At 42.2% G+C, this 15,145-nt stretch overlaps 1 protein-coding gene across 19 annotated transcripts in view; it reads right to left on the bottom strand.

The window, feature by feature from the left end:
- Nucleotides 1-15,145, bottom strand: part of XYLB (xylulokinase) — a 99,806-nt gene that overhangs the window by 49,893 nt on the left and 34,768 nt on the right. The window contains exons 16-18 of one of the 19 annotated variants that reach the window (XM_083824690.1): nt 15,048-15,140; nt 14,485-14,567; nt 7,778-13,988 (exon numbers count right to left, since the gene is read on the bottom strand). The exons of 11 other annotated variants lie outside the window; for them this stretch is intronic. In XM_083824690.1, the coding sequence (XP_083680816.1) occupies nt 14,530-14,567; nt 15,048-15,140 (131 nt within the window). In that variant the 3' untranslated portion in view covers nt 7,778-13,988; nt 14,485-14,529. Of the gene's footprint in view, nt 1-3,087; nt 6,027-7,777; nt 15,141-15,145 lie in introns of those variants that run through there. 7 more of the 19 variants (XR_014579961.1, XR_014579962.1, XR_014579963.1 and 4 more) reach the window with 7 other exon arrangements.

Genomic DNA, 15,145 nt, shown 5'->3' with positions numbered 1-15,145 from the left:
CTCCCCTGCCAAAAGCATTTTCAACTCTCCAATGGCCACAAACGATAAGAAAAACCTATGATGAAAGAAAGTCCACAAGGCTACACCTGCGAAGTGAAGTATTTTCTCAAAAATACTTCAGATACAGAGGCGGAAGCAATCAAAAACAAAAGAAAAAACGTGTGCTGCTGTCTTTGTTTTCACCCAAGCTGAACTTCCCCTGCGATTGAATCGCTGGCTCGCCGGGGCAGCTGGCCGGGATCCTGAGCCGCGGGCAGGAAGAGCTTGTCTGGGAAATCGGTGCGGGCCTCAGGCCTGCCTCTCTGGAGACGTGCCCACAGGGACACGCTCACCCAGCCTCGCAGACCAAGGCCTGCGCCACGCTACGGCAAACTGGACCTGGCGATGAAGGAGCAAAGCTCCCGATGCCTCCCTCACCTGTCTTTACTGCTAAGGCGTGCTTTCAGGTCCCTGAGACTGGAGGAGGGAAGACTTCCTCTCAGGGGAAAAGACCACACAAGGGGAATGTTTAAATAAACTAAATAGACATATATAAGGCCATGGGACCTCGTGGGATGCACCCATCGGTGCTTAGGCAGCCTGTCGGTATCGTTGTGAGGCCACCCTTGACCATCTCTGGAGGTCATGGCAACTGGGGGAGGCTCCTGAGGAGTGGAAGGAAGCAAATGTCACTATCTTCAACAGGGGGAGGAGGATAAAGGGAACTACAGGCCACTCAGGCTCACCTCGATCTTTGTAAGGTGATGGAGTAAATCCTCCTGAAGACCATTTCCAAACGTGATAAAAAGGTTATTGGGATTAGCAAGCATAGCCTTCTAAGGCGAGGTGACTGGTTTGGTGGGTGAGGGGAAAGCAGCGGATGTTATTTACCTCAACTTCAGCAAGGCTTTTGGCACTGTCTCCCACAACATCCTCACTGACAAACTGATCAAGTACAGACTGGATAAGCGGTCAGTGAGGTGGATGGAAACTGGCTGAGCTGCTGGACTCAAAGGTGGTGATCAGCAGCACAAAGCCCCGCTGGAGGCAACTCAATCGTGGTGTACCCCAGGGGTCGATACCAGAGCTGATACTGTTCAACACTAACAGCCTTAGATGATGGGACAGAGTGCATCCTCAGCAACTTTGGAGACCATACAAAAATGGGAAGGGTTGATAAAGAAGAGGGTTTTGCTGCCATCAAAGGGACCTCAAAAGACTGAAGAGAAGGGCCAACAGGAACCTCACGAAGTTCAACAAATGGAAATGCAAAGTCCTGCACTTGGGGAGAAACAACCGAGAGCCAACTGGCTAGAGGCCATCAGCTGGAAAGCAGCTTGGAAGCAAAAGGCCTGTGGTATCAGCATGTAAAAGAGTGGTATCAGCACATCAAGGGAGCACTGCTCAGCACAGACAAGACATCTGGAGTGCTGGGTCCAGTTCTGGGCAAGAGCACAAGAGAAACATGGACATACTGGAGCAAGTCCCATATAGGGCCGTGAAGATGATTATGGGATTGGAACATCTAACCTGTGAGGAAAGGCTGAGAGGGCTGGGAGTCTTCAGGCTGGAGAAGAGAAGGCTCCTGGAGGATCTTGTCAACATGCATTAATTGTGGGGGACAGGAGGAAAGCATCCAGGCAACAAAGACAGATTCTTCTCAGTGCCATCCAGTGACAGGACAAGTGGCAAAGGCCACAAACAAATACAAGAAATTCAAGAAACTCCTTCCAAATTATTTTTTTTGAACTGTATAGGTGATCAAACACTCCAATAACTTTCACAGAGAACCTGTGGAGCTGCCATCCCTAGAGATATTCCAAACTCAACTGGACACTGTCCTGGGCTATCTCCTCCAGCTGGGCCTCCTCTGAGCAGGGGATTTGGACTGGATGATCTTCAGAGCTCCTTTCTAACCTCACCCATTTTACAATTCTAATTACCTATAAGCTAAAACACAGAACCGTGTACAGTTTAAAAAACCCTAAAGACAACTTTAAAAAAAAATCAGCCTGAAGTGTGAGATACTCATTTACAAATATTTATTTTTCATCATTAAATGCTTCAGTTTGTACAGATGAAATACTAAGCAGCACATAAAAACCTACTTTGAAACAGAGAAACTAAATAGGGAGAAGGGAGTAGCAGCAAAACAGAAATCTGGTCATATGCCTGTAATTAGAAGTGCATCTTCAGTAGTCAGGGAAGAACAAACTCGAGATTATAAAATAACTCAAGAAAGCACTATTATGAAGGTTTATTTTTGACTAGTAAGTAAAGAAATTCTTGAAGACATGACAACTATTTTGCAGAGCAGAAGCTTGTGAAGGTAGCCAACTCTGCTTTGTGGGAGCCTATTTGACCCCAGCTAAGCCACCTGATTTCAACAGGAATTGGATAGGATCAAGGCAACACAGCGCAACTTCAACTTGTGATAATCTAGCCCTAAAGACTTTAACAAGAAACAAATGTGTCTGAAGCTACAGACCACAACAACAGCTAATTTACAACTACAGAATTGAGATAACTTTCTATCCCTCACTATAAAGGCCGTAGATGTTCCATTCAAGTTTTTTTATATAAATTTCTTCAGAAAATAACAGTACATCCCAGCATACATAGTAATTTGTTTTTCCAGTGAGGAAAAGAAGAATATATAGACAGGACATGACTAAATTAATTTTGAAAAACTCCTGATTTTAAAGTGCCTGGTATTTAACATTGTGATAATTGCAGGGAGGAGAGTTGTCCCCGCGTATATGAGGAGGAGAGAAAAGGAAGCTCTCAGATACTGCAGAGAAAGAGGCAGACGGACAGATTTACTTGACACGCTCTCTCGAAGCCCTGCAGGCTTCATCAGCGGTGCTTGTAAGGCCTTTGAAGTGTAGCTGTTGCACAGCTTGTAAGTCCCTTCCTCTGGAGCTGCCGAGGTTGTGGTGTTATAAGCTACTTAAGCTCCTTACTCCAGATCTAAGCAAACGGCTTGACGCACTTACAAGCTTCACTCCCTCTTATTCTGAAGATTTTAAGCTGCTTAGCTTACTGCCTTCAACTTTCAAATTCCTACAGCCAAATCCTACCCATGCACCACGCACCCACCTTTATTAACCTGCTTCTCTTCTCCTGCTCAGGATCCTGACTCTCTTGTGCCAAGTCGACGGCAGAACAAAATCATCTTTTACAAGCTTAGCCCTCCCAAAGTCACAGCCAACACCTGAATCCTATTGTTTGGCAGCTACCACTCTGCATTTTCAGGATTCACGGATTTACTGTAAAGCAAACAGGTTTTCTATCCTAACAAAGCTTTTTGTCAAGGAAGTCTATTTTTTGGTTATGGTTTTCAAAAAAAAAAAAATCTGCACTGGCATAACTTTGCTCTCGTAAATGTGAGCTTTTACTGTTAATTTTAGATTCAGGAGGAACTGCAGAAGCTTTTGGAAGAAGGGCTGCTTATACAGGAGAGATGAGTTTCATCTAAATCAAGCTGGTACCAGACTGCTGGCATTTACAGTTAATAACATTACAGGAGAGCCTTTAAACTAAGAAGCGTAGTAAGGCTGGCACAAATGGACATGACACGTTTTCTAGGCCTGAAATCAGACATTAATAAATCCGAATAAGAAACCGCAAAAAAAAAGTAATTCCATTTTAATCACAGCACAGAAAATAAGCTACTGAGCCAACTGGGTAAGTGCTGCTATACAGACACTAGAAATCTAAAAAATACGATAGAAAACCTTAAGTGTTTAGTTTTCAGTGAGGATATTGACAGAAGCAGCAGAGTAGTGAAAGGCAGATAATCATTGCCATGCTGTAAAATAAAAGAACAAATCTTATTGCAAAGCTATAGAAAATCACAGCAGTGAGGTTGTTGCTATACATTAATGAAAACCTGAAGCCTAAACAGACAAGCAAGCTATCTGTACCAACTTGTAACAGCATCACAGAGTCACAGGGATGGTCTGGGCTGGCAGGGACCTTAAGGACCATCCAGTGCCACCCCCTGCCACGGGCAGGGACCCCTCCCACCAGCCCAGGTTGCCCAAAGCCCCACCCAGCCTGGCCTTGGGCACTGGAGAATGCCCTCCCTTGCCCTGCTGCCCATGCTGCTGTTGGTGCAGCCCAGGACATGGCTGGCCAAGCACACGTTGCTGGCTCACGTTCAGTTTTTCATCCACCAGCACCCCTAGGTCCTTCTCTGCAGAGCTGCTCCCAATCCACTCATCTCCCAGCCTGAATTCCTGCTTGGGATTGCTATCCGTGGAATCCATGTGGTTTGAATATCACACCAATACTGGGATCATACAACAAGACCAGAATTGCCCAGAATGATGACAGTGACAAACACAAAGAGACCGGAGAGACTACCCGGACAGAAAATACAGGAACACTGAGAGACTACAGTTAGCCCTTTATGAGTTAGGGTAAACATCACACTCATGTATCTACATGGTATACATGCTTTGCGCTATGGTATATATGTTAAATATGCTACAATTACTCAAGAAACCTAGAAGAAGAAAAAAAAAGAGATGGGTTCAGAAAGTTACTACTCAAGAACCCCTTTGTAATAGTTACCGTTAAGTATTTTGGTACATTGGTCTAGGAAGAGCCAATAAATCAAAATAAATAAATAGAATAAAAACCCACAACAGAAATGTTATTTCAGTGAAATGGAGTACCATAAAAAGGAGAGAGCACATTAAAAATAAAGGCAGCAGACGAGAGCCTAAAATGCTCATAAAGTAACCTGGACTATTAAAGACCAATATATGAAGAAGCTCTTAATTCAGGATGTGTTTGAAGACATGTCCCAGAATGAGGTGTCAACGAGGGAGGCACAAGAACAAATAAAATAAATAAATGAGGAGAAATAGATAAGATTCTATGTTACCCATACAGAGGGTGCATAGGAATCAAGTGTAAAATTGTTAAAATGTTCCCTGTGGGAAATAAAACCTAAAGAAATGGCGAAGGGGATACAGGGGGAGGCCAGGAGAGCACAGCATTCAAGAGGATCAATAGGGAATAACTATTCCCTGTTTCTCGTAGTAGAAAATGAAATTATCAGGTGAGATGTTCAACACAAAAAATAGGGGCTTCTCACACAATGTGCAGCTGAGCTGAAGAGCTCAGTGCTACAGGATACCATGGGTGCCAAAAATCTACATGCCTTTAAAAAGCCATTAGAGAAGTTCACGGGGAAAAGTTTGTCAACAACCATTAAATGATAATTAAAAACACCCTCAGGCTCAGGATGTTGCTAAATTGCAGACTGATGGAAGCTGAGAGGATATAGTAGATGTTGTAGCCTTCCCCATGTATGAGAGACCAGCCACCGTCAAAGGAGGTGTCTCACCTTGCTCGTCCTTTGGCCTGACTCAAGACAGCCTTTTTAACCTTCGCATTTTTCACTCTCAAATTTTTAACCTTCGCATTTTTAACCCTCGCTCATTTTTCCTTTCCCCATCACAAAGTCTTTTACGTCGTCCCCATCACATGAAAGTCTGTTACACCAAGCATTTAAAAAATCCACCATCAAGTCAACAAATAAGGCAGCCTCAAATCTTGCAGACACTTAACTGTACCGTGCCTAAATTTCCAGGTATAGCCATTTTCCCCTGGATGTGTTTGTTTTAAAAGTTATGACAAGTCTCACAACCTTTATTATATTTATCATGGTTCTGGAGATTGCAACAATCTTGACCTTTTTTCCCACATCCTAATGCAATTTCAAATTAATCTTCTCTGTGTAACAAGAGTTATCAAATGCCACGGAGCATGTAAACCACATCTTGACTGCTGAGAAAACATCTCTTAACAGAACATTATTTAGGCAAGCATTTAAGCTTCATTGACCTCGCAGGTACCTGAGCACTTCCTTGCATCAACCATTTCTAATCCTGACAGCACCAAGAGTTGATGTGAGCTGGAAGTTTGCACTTCAGCCGCGAGACTTTCACTCCATCGCATCCTACTGAAAGGGCGGCTGGTCAAGATGCAGTTTTGCCTTTTTCCACCGTCATGAAGGGCATAACACAATAAAGCTAAAAGAGAAAGCATTCTTTATTTGTCAGAAGTAATTAAACATGTCACTGACTTTCTGCAAAGCTCAGGAGTCATCTGGGAAAAGAGCAGTATGTCCCCTCATCCATCTGAGTGACAAGGTCAGAGCAGCCCTCACTTCCTTGGTTGCATCTCCATCACTGACTCTGTTCATCATGCTGTAAATTAATCTGTAAAAATTTGGAGAGAGTACCTAGTGTAATTAGCCCTATCTGTCCGAATGAGGCAAAACGAGATGGGGTGGCAGCTGAGGGCTCCAATTGGCTTGTGGCTGCTGAGTGACAGAACTAGGTCAACACACCAACTTGATTTGGAAAGAGAACAACATAAAATTAACTTTGAGTCTTGTTACATTTCTGAGACAAGGCTTCAAGACCTTCCGTTACCAAGAGGCCAGCGATAAGATGCTTTATATTTTTATTCCTCCTTGCGAAAATTTTGGTTTGCATATCCAGTTAGAATCCCTCATCCGTTGTCACACATTCTTCTGCCATGCATCTCAGCCTCCCTAAAGACTCCTCTTCTCCAGGCTAAACTACTCCAGCTTTCCCAGCCTTTTCTGCTCAGGGCAGCTCCCTCTAGCCCTCAACCACTTTGGTCACCCTCCGCTGCAGTTGCTCCAGTTTATCAATGCATTTCTTGTATTTAGTGGCCCAAAAGTGGGTGCAGTAGCTCTGAATGTGGTCTAATACATGCTGAATAGAAGACTAGCTCACTTCCCTCGATAGCCAGCTGTGATGTTGATGCAGTCCGTAAGCTGTCAGCCTTCATTGCTGCAAGGAAGCATTGTTGGCTCTTTTCTAGCTAGACCTCCCAGGTTCCTTTCAGCAGTTTTTCCCCCCAGCCTCTTATCGATGCAGGGAGTTCGTGTGCCCCAGGTGCAAGACTTGACATTTTTCCTTGTTGAATTTGATGAGGCTCCTGACAGACCATTCCCCTATTTAACATGCAACTTACGTGATTTATTCAAGTCACAGGCATGAGCTTCTCATCATCATATCAGAGGATAATCCTGGAGATAGAGCTGAATGTGTAAAACAGGATTAAGCGCAGATAGGATGAAGTAGCGTGATGCACAGCTCACCTCTTTGGCCTTTTCTCATTATATCATAAGACCTTTCCCAATGTTTATATTCACAGCTACTAATACGCTACACTAATAGTTCTCAATTCTGAGAAATTTGGCCCAAGCTACATCCCCATTCAAGGGATTTCTGCAAGGAATTGCTAAGCATGCACTGGGTCACAATGACATGACTCAGTTTTTTTGCTGGCTCTCAGCAGGAGGAGAAAAATTAAAGCTAGGAGCTCAGGAAACCACCTCAGAGCATGCCTAAACACAAGTAGCATCGCTAGCGTAAGCAAGACAGTGGGATGAAAATCTCTGTAGTTAAATCTACACACAAAAAATTAGTTGAACTAGAAATAAAGCCCATAAATAAATGCATACACTTTTTTTCCAAAGGTACTTTCTTGAGTCGGAGTTGGGATTGATGGGTAAAGAAATTTTCATTGCTCGTGTCTGCACAGAACCTGTCCTGCAACTGAAGAAGCAGTTACAACTTCCACCACTACTGAGCCTGCAGAAAGTCTGTTTTCTCTTGGGTTTGTTTCCTTCTAAATTTTCTGTGGACCTTTGAGGGAGACAGAAGCAGTTCGGGACTGGCTGCCTGAACTGGTAAAGTCAAGTAAAAGAACATAGGGAATCTCTTTTTTATTTTTTTTGGGGGGGGGAGGGGAGGGGAGGGTCTAGAAGACTTACCCTATTACATATGAGAGAAGTGCAACTAAAATGACAAGTCAAGGAAGTGTATTTATTTGGATTTTTGTATTTATATAAACCTATGTATACTTATGGATACGAATCAAGTATGTCCTGAGGTAAAATAATTTCCGCCTCTAAGATCTGAATAGCAGGACATCTGTGTAATTAAATAAATAAATAAATAAAAAGAAAAAAGAAAAAAGAAATAAACATACCAAATCTCAGAAGTTCTAAAGACAGACTTTTCACTAAAAAAATGTTCCAAAACAACTTCTCTATGGTTATTTATTAAAATTTTTAATAATATTCATAAACTTGTGCATTCCTCTTTGAATCTTGTCAATTCCAATATATTAGACAACTGGTACACTTGCCACCCAGAAGCACTTGGGGTTTTCATGTATGAGTAGCACTAGAAGGTCAGGGAGAAGTTCGTTTGTGGACACAGAAAATGGATTTGTTGAGGAAGAAGAGGAGGAAACACTGCACTGCTGCGGAAGAACATGGCATTTCAGCACACAAGGATACATCAGCTATTTTCTTTCTAGGCAACAAGGGAAGCGCACTGCCTGATGCTCCATATCTTGGCAAACTGAGCATTATAATTTTCACAAAACACAGAAGGGAACGAGGGAATCACTTCTCAGTACAGTGCGGGATTTGGTAAAGGATGAGCTGCTGTCCTCTAAGGGTCTAGACATGCCTTTTTTCCTCTCCTGGTTACAAAACAATTTTAATCACGGTGGGAAGGAAACAGTTATTCCATCCTGTTCTGTAGCTGAACCATGAATCAAGATCTGAGCTATCAATTTACCCTCAGGAATCCTTTGTTGCACAAGTTAATTTACCTCTCCTCTTATGTAAACCTGGTGTCACCTTACTGTTTAATATTGAAAGTTATTGACAAGGGAAACGCTGATTCATGAAAGTGAGATTTTGTTCTAATGCATTCATGTGAAAACAAATGAGCCAGCACCGTTACACGGCCGTTCCTCTCGCTCACATTTCATTCCAGCCCTGTCAGAATTTCCAATGGGGTGAGCGAATCCTGAGCAAATCCTGCGGCAAGTTCTTCTCAGTCAGGGGCCAATGAATTGGATTTCAAAGAAAAGCTTCGTCCTTAGTGCAGTAAGAGCTGCCCTTGGAGTGTAAAAGGGCACTACCGCTTACAGACTGCAGCTGAGCTATCTGAAATTGGGGAATTTGTTTATCCAGTTAGTTTCCTATTAATATTTCCTTCTGTCTGGTGACCAGAGATAGGATACAAGGGAACACCATGAATCAGAGGAGGGTCAGGCTGGGCGTTAGGGAAAGGATTTGCACCCAGAGGTGGTCAGGCACTGGGACAGGCTGCCCAGGGCAGTGGTCACGGCACCGAGCTGCAGGAGTTCAAGGAGCATTTGGACAGTGCTCTCAGACACAGGGTCTAGTTTTGGGGTGGTTTTGTGAGAAGCCAGGAGTTGGACTGAGTGATCCTTGGGGGTCCCTGCCAAGTCAGGATATTCTGTGATTCTATAGAGCAAAATGTGCCATGTTATGTTTGCTGTAGCCTAATCCTGATTAATATTTATACTCTAATCCAGCACTACTTATCCTCACTATTCATACACCTGCACTGGGCCCAATCATAGCCTACCAACCGCTTCAGCCACCCTGAAACCACCCAGCCATTGCAACATGAAATCCTCAGGTGGCCAGAGGACTACTCAGGAACTCTAGACATCCTCTGACAGTAAAAAGATTCACAAGTCTGGAAGAAGCACCCGAAAACATCTATGTAAGAGCATTTTCAAAATCTTCCAGAAGAGAAGCCCAAGTACCATCAGCCTCAAAACCACCTCCTGCCCACCTCCATCAGCCCACCTCCTGCCAGGGAAAGCTCTCTGTTCCTAACCCAGGAACTCCCCATCTACACGCCACCACTGCAGGCAGGCACTCGATAGCTGGCAACACCCTCTCCAAAGGGTGATGTATGGCAGGTTTTTGAGCTAGAATGATCTCATTTTTAGACCAGGCACAGAATGAGGACCCCAATGGCCAAGGGAATGGAGGAGCATAGATAAAGTACACCGACAGGCAGAGATGCTTGAGGGTGATGTTCTGGAGCCATGTTCTAAGGGTTTGTGAAGTAATGGGTATGAGAGCAAAGTTTAAACAAAGGAAGGAAGCGTTTTGCAAACTCTACAGTAGCAATTATTGAGCAGTCAAATGTGTGAAACAGCACCATGGCATGATGGTCATCATCATGGTGAGGAAAAAAAAAAAGTTTTTTCATTCATTCCAGTGACTAAACATTACAACCTCTTTCAGTGCCTTCACAGGACTATCTTCAGTGACTCTGGATGCAGGTTGACCCAGAGACTGGAATCCCATCTCCCAAAGCCAAGTAGTACTTTGGTAGTCCAGCTACATCCTCCAAGATGTAGGGAACGAGAGACAGTAAACACCTCACAAGCCTCCGTCACGTCGCCTCCAACAGTTATCCTGCCAGAGACAGACAGCTTAACCACCGACTGAAGATGTATCAATCTGACTCACAGGGATGCTAATGAAACTAATAGTGCTGCTTACCTCGTACATTGGCAAAAAGAAGCATCTATATATAGGGAAACCAGAGCAACAGCTGTAAGCATCAGCATCTCCACTGCTTTGTCAGCATCCCACTTGTACGGTTTCCTCACCGAAGTCCAACAGTGCCTTCCAAAAGGTTGTAAACCAGTGCTGAGGTCTCATATTCTCTCTCAACACCCTGCTGCAAATGCAGCAACGCCAGAAACAGTCGCAGCTCATCCACTTATGCTAGACCCATGCTCTGACACTGCTGGAATAAAATGAAGCGAGGAGTGTGCTAAGCTGAAAGTATTTTATCCTGGAGTACTGCTAAGCTAGGAACACTTCAGTATGGGCGCTCAGAAGGGCAGCCAACTTCTTCCACAATACAGGAGGATACGATTCCTCTAGCAGCTCAAACACGAAACCTGAAGAATACCCCAGAAAGATTGGTAATTACATGTTATCCAGGGCAACGCAGCACCAGGACAGAGGCAGGGGCACAGGCACGAATCATACCCAGCTGTGCAACGCAGCACTGCCACGTGTGCTTGGCTTACCCAGAGCTGCGCTGGGCCAGCCACGCAGCAAGGTGTGCTCTCCCTCTACGGTGTCCTCTCTCCAGGTGAGACTGCCACAGGGCAGCTTTGACTACTTGGCTCCATTTCACCTCTCTGGATGAATCCTGAAGAAAACAATAGCTTAAAAATGAAAAAGGAATGTTTATACAGATGAGTACCCTGCCTGTGCACAAAGCGGGCTAGCCCAGGATGGCACCCAGCCTTTCCTCTTCCTTAACTAGATTTCTACTGATTTCAGTCTGTTTAGGATACAGCATCTTCAAAAATATACACCAAAGCATAAAGAACAACTCGGAAGGATCCAGTTCTGGTGCTAGAAAATATGCTTCATTTATTTTGGATGTTTTAATCACACGGGGAGATAAATCATCTGAAACTGGCATTTTCCTCGCTAGCTACCAGTATTTTAAGTTAGCATAGCAGAAGCCAGTGAACATTTATTCAGGTGAACTCATGTATGTAATGGAGTTGCCTTTAGCAACTCTCCCTTGCTTGTGGGCCTCCTGTGACTACGCTGCCTAAAGTTTACCTTTATATTTCTCTGATGATCACAGCTGGGCAGGATTTGTAGAACTTCAGACTAGAAGGCCTTGCAGCCTGCATTATACACAGTGCTAAGAGGCCAAACGAAGAGGCAAAAGCGGCAAGAGGTTTATTGTAACACTGGTATTTTCCTAGCTCTTATCGAGCACAGCATTTAATCTGATGTATTACACTTAATGAAGAGTCAGGAACTTGTACTGCAAATAACAGATCAGATATAATTGGAATTTGTTCCACACCACTAGCCTACATACATCAATAAAAACAATAACCACATTGGATTTTGGGCTCACTTCATTTGCATTTCTTAATTTAGTGTTTAACTAATTTAACAATAGTAATGATTTAATTCAAATTAAAATCTAAGGAAAATAAAACAATTTTAAAAAGCCATTAAAGATTTCATTAAGTTCCATCTAAATTAATATTAGCTTTCTTAGTATTTTCAGTAAATGATTTTTTTCTCTCACCGCTGAAACAAACATGAAGTTTCCTCTGTGCAGTCAAGCTTTAGACAAACCTTGTTAGATTTATTGGTATTATTTCAAGCAATTAATTAATATACATTGGAGTTATTCAGAGGAAAAGCACAGAAATGGCAGGAAAATGGATGAAGCTGTTTTTAAAACACAGCATTCAACATAGATAATTGTTCTTTGAGCCTTTTATGCAGAGCTCTTAGGTATACACCGTCTGTTAGATCACATTTCCCATACATTTGCGGTACTGCTCCTAAGCAGCAGATGCACAGGAGTTATCCAAGCCACACTAGTTTTACAAGACATTTTTCTGCATCTCCACATGCAGCGGTCACTTGCACATGAGTGGCTTTTCAGACAAAAGAATTCATTACAGGAATACGTCAGTTATACTAATTAAAAGGGAAGTTCTGTAAGTATCCAGTCCTGCTTCCCAGCCTCTACATGATACAGAAAAGTTATTTATATAATACCAGCTATATAGATTACCAGCTATCTAAATCTATATAGATTTAAATAAATAAATCTATAAAAAAAATCAAAATCTATATAGATTTAGATAGATACAGATATATAGCATATGTATAGAAACCTTCCTGTTTTCATCAGTAGAATAAAAACACCAGTCCTAAACGTATTTTTGCTCTTGCAGTCTCCAGGAATCTGCAGCTGATTTTGGAGAGTTGGATGTGCCATCACGAAGGATATATGGAGGAGGTAAGTGCAAGAAGTCAAACCAAGACCTCTCTAAACCAGAACTGCTCACTACATCAGTTTAATCCCTTGGTTAAAGCAAAAAATGGTGAAATGCTAAGGCCTCTGAAGAGCTACCTAGCTCATTTTCAAAGCATATAGAAGTGTTGGAAATTAGGTTTATAGTCCTGCACTCTCCTGGTTCTCATGATTAACCTTTATTCATGCAAATGGCAGCAGTGATATCAACAGGAACACTCCTGCAGTGATTATGCTTGCAAGTAACAGCTTAGCTAACATTTAAAATTTGCACTGGACTGTATTACAGCTCATAACAGCAACTGTAGTTGAAAGAATTTATTAATACTCGTAAGACCTGAGTAAAAAAGGAGGTTAAAAGAAAAATAAACAAGAAGCCTTAGTCCTCCCAATTTACTTAAAAAGACAATTTCACCTTTTCAAATAGATATGCCAGCAGTTTTTTATTCTAATGTGCCACACTTCAGAAACAATGGCTCCAGATTTTCACCTGCATTTCCCTGGGTATCAGGCTTTTGCATTCAAAGACAAAATTAGGTAGGAAATACAAAGCTTTGTATCACTTTCTCTGAAGCACAAGTGTTCACTTGCAGGTAAACTTAAGTCATCTAACTAGAAGTGCACTTAATTTGAAGAGATTACTCAAGCAGCTCTCCACTTGTACACTTGTATTACCATTATAATTAGAACTACTTCAAAACAACAAAAAGTTCAATTTTGACCACAATAAACACAGAGGAAAAAGATCAAGAGCACCTTGACTGAAGAGGATGAATGCTTCTGAAAAATATCCTTTAAAATCCCTCCAGCTCTGTGACCAGTGACCGCCTTCATTCCAACGCTACTTACAGGGCTGCAACTACACAGGCTAATATATGACATTATTTTCTGCTGTTTTGTATGCTTTAAGTAGCCATTGAGAGGCCTGAAATACATCACTGATTGGCAACAATGCTGAGTGCCCTCCAGTTTTCCATAATTACCACTTCTTGAGATGCATACGTGAAAATTGCTATGTACATATAAATATTGACATTTACCTGTTAGGTAGCAGATACCAGCAAGGGAGAGAGAAGGAACTGAGTAACTGAGTAACCCAGCCCTGGAAAAACTGAGGAAAAGGTCAAGGATGTGCTGGAATAGAGCTTTCAGAAGCCTTCCTCCATAACATGAGTACCTCTCTGTAGCAGCCTTGAAGAGCAGACCACCAGGTGCACAGTGACAAATGCTGTGAAGAGCAAGTCTCAGACCTCCAGGTTTCATGGAGAGGAAAACACCAGCTCCAAAACCTGCCTAGAAGACAAACCGCGCAGTTTTCAGCCAAACTCTCTCTCTGCTCATTGATCAAAAGGTCTAGAGGCTTCAGAGCACTAACATTAACTTCAGTTCTTGTCTTAGGAAATCAGCTACAGACTGTCCTTTTGGCATGAAGCAGTCCTTTGAAGCATGTCTTTTTGGCAGTGCCTAGTAGGGTCAAAATATGATCCTAAACCTTCTACCAACTAAGCTCACAAGAGTAATCTTTATCTATTAAAAAAAGTATATGAGAATGTCCTGAAAAAAGCTTCTATCGTCGATGGAGGACTTACCTAAGAACACTGAAACTTTGGCTACCAACTTTAGGCTAATGAAGTCCAATGTATATTCAGGTCAGTTAATCTGTTGTCCAAAATATTACTGGCATTTGATACTGCATATATAATACATCTGTATTGTTTAGCATTGTTACCTTCCATGAAATTGTTGGCTTGTAAAAAGAAAGAATTCACTATTACGTGTTTGTGCATACCAAGCACTTTCAAGTGGAGTTTTCCAGACAAGGCATTCAGCTCGGTCACACTCCTACGCAGCTGTTCCTTTCAGTTTGTGTTACTGCAAAAGTAAAAGTACAAAAGCACGCAGATTTGTATTTCAGTAAGATGCTAGCTGATTTCTACAACCAGGAGTGAGTTGAACTTTCCTCCACCAAAGCTTCCAAAGACTTCTAAAAAGTATGCATTTCAAAAGAATCGACAGAGATAAGCACACCTGGAGGTGAAATATTAAAGAGTTAAGTCTCATTTCCGTAACATTTCAGATAGAGATTAACAAGCACATTTATATGCAGTAGTTATCCTCTAAAAAACTTCAAAGTTCATTCTGAGACACTACCAAAAATAAAACCATCACAAGTCCACCCTCTGTTTATATATATGTGTGTATGTATATACACACACTTCTATTTTCAATTTCAAATTTCCAACTTTCAGAAATTTCTTGATATGATCTTATTAAGCTTCAAATATTGTCAGATGGAAAAGAAATACTTCAAACCAACATTAGTGATAGAGAAGAGGTTGTTTTTAAACTCACTCTCTACTTGAGTAGTAACTGATGAACAATGCTTAGCAGGTGCTCCTGGATTTAGTTTTAAGTCTGTCAGATGCTGTACAATCACTGTAAGAGCTGCA

The sequence above is a fragment of the Anser anser genome, assembly GCF_964211835.1.
Source record: "Anser anser genome assembly, chromosome: 2".
NCBI classification, from domain to species: Eukaryota; Metazoa; Chordata; class Aves; order Anseriformes; family Anatidae; genus Anser; species Anser anser.
The sequence above is the reverse complement of the archived record's forward strand: the minus strand, read 5'-3'. Positions and strand labels throughout refer to the sequence as shown.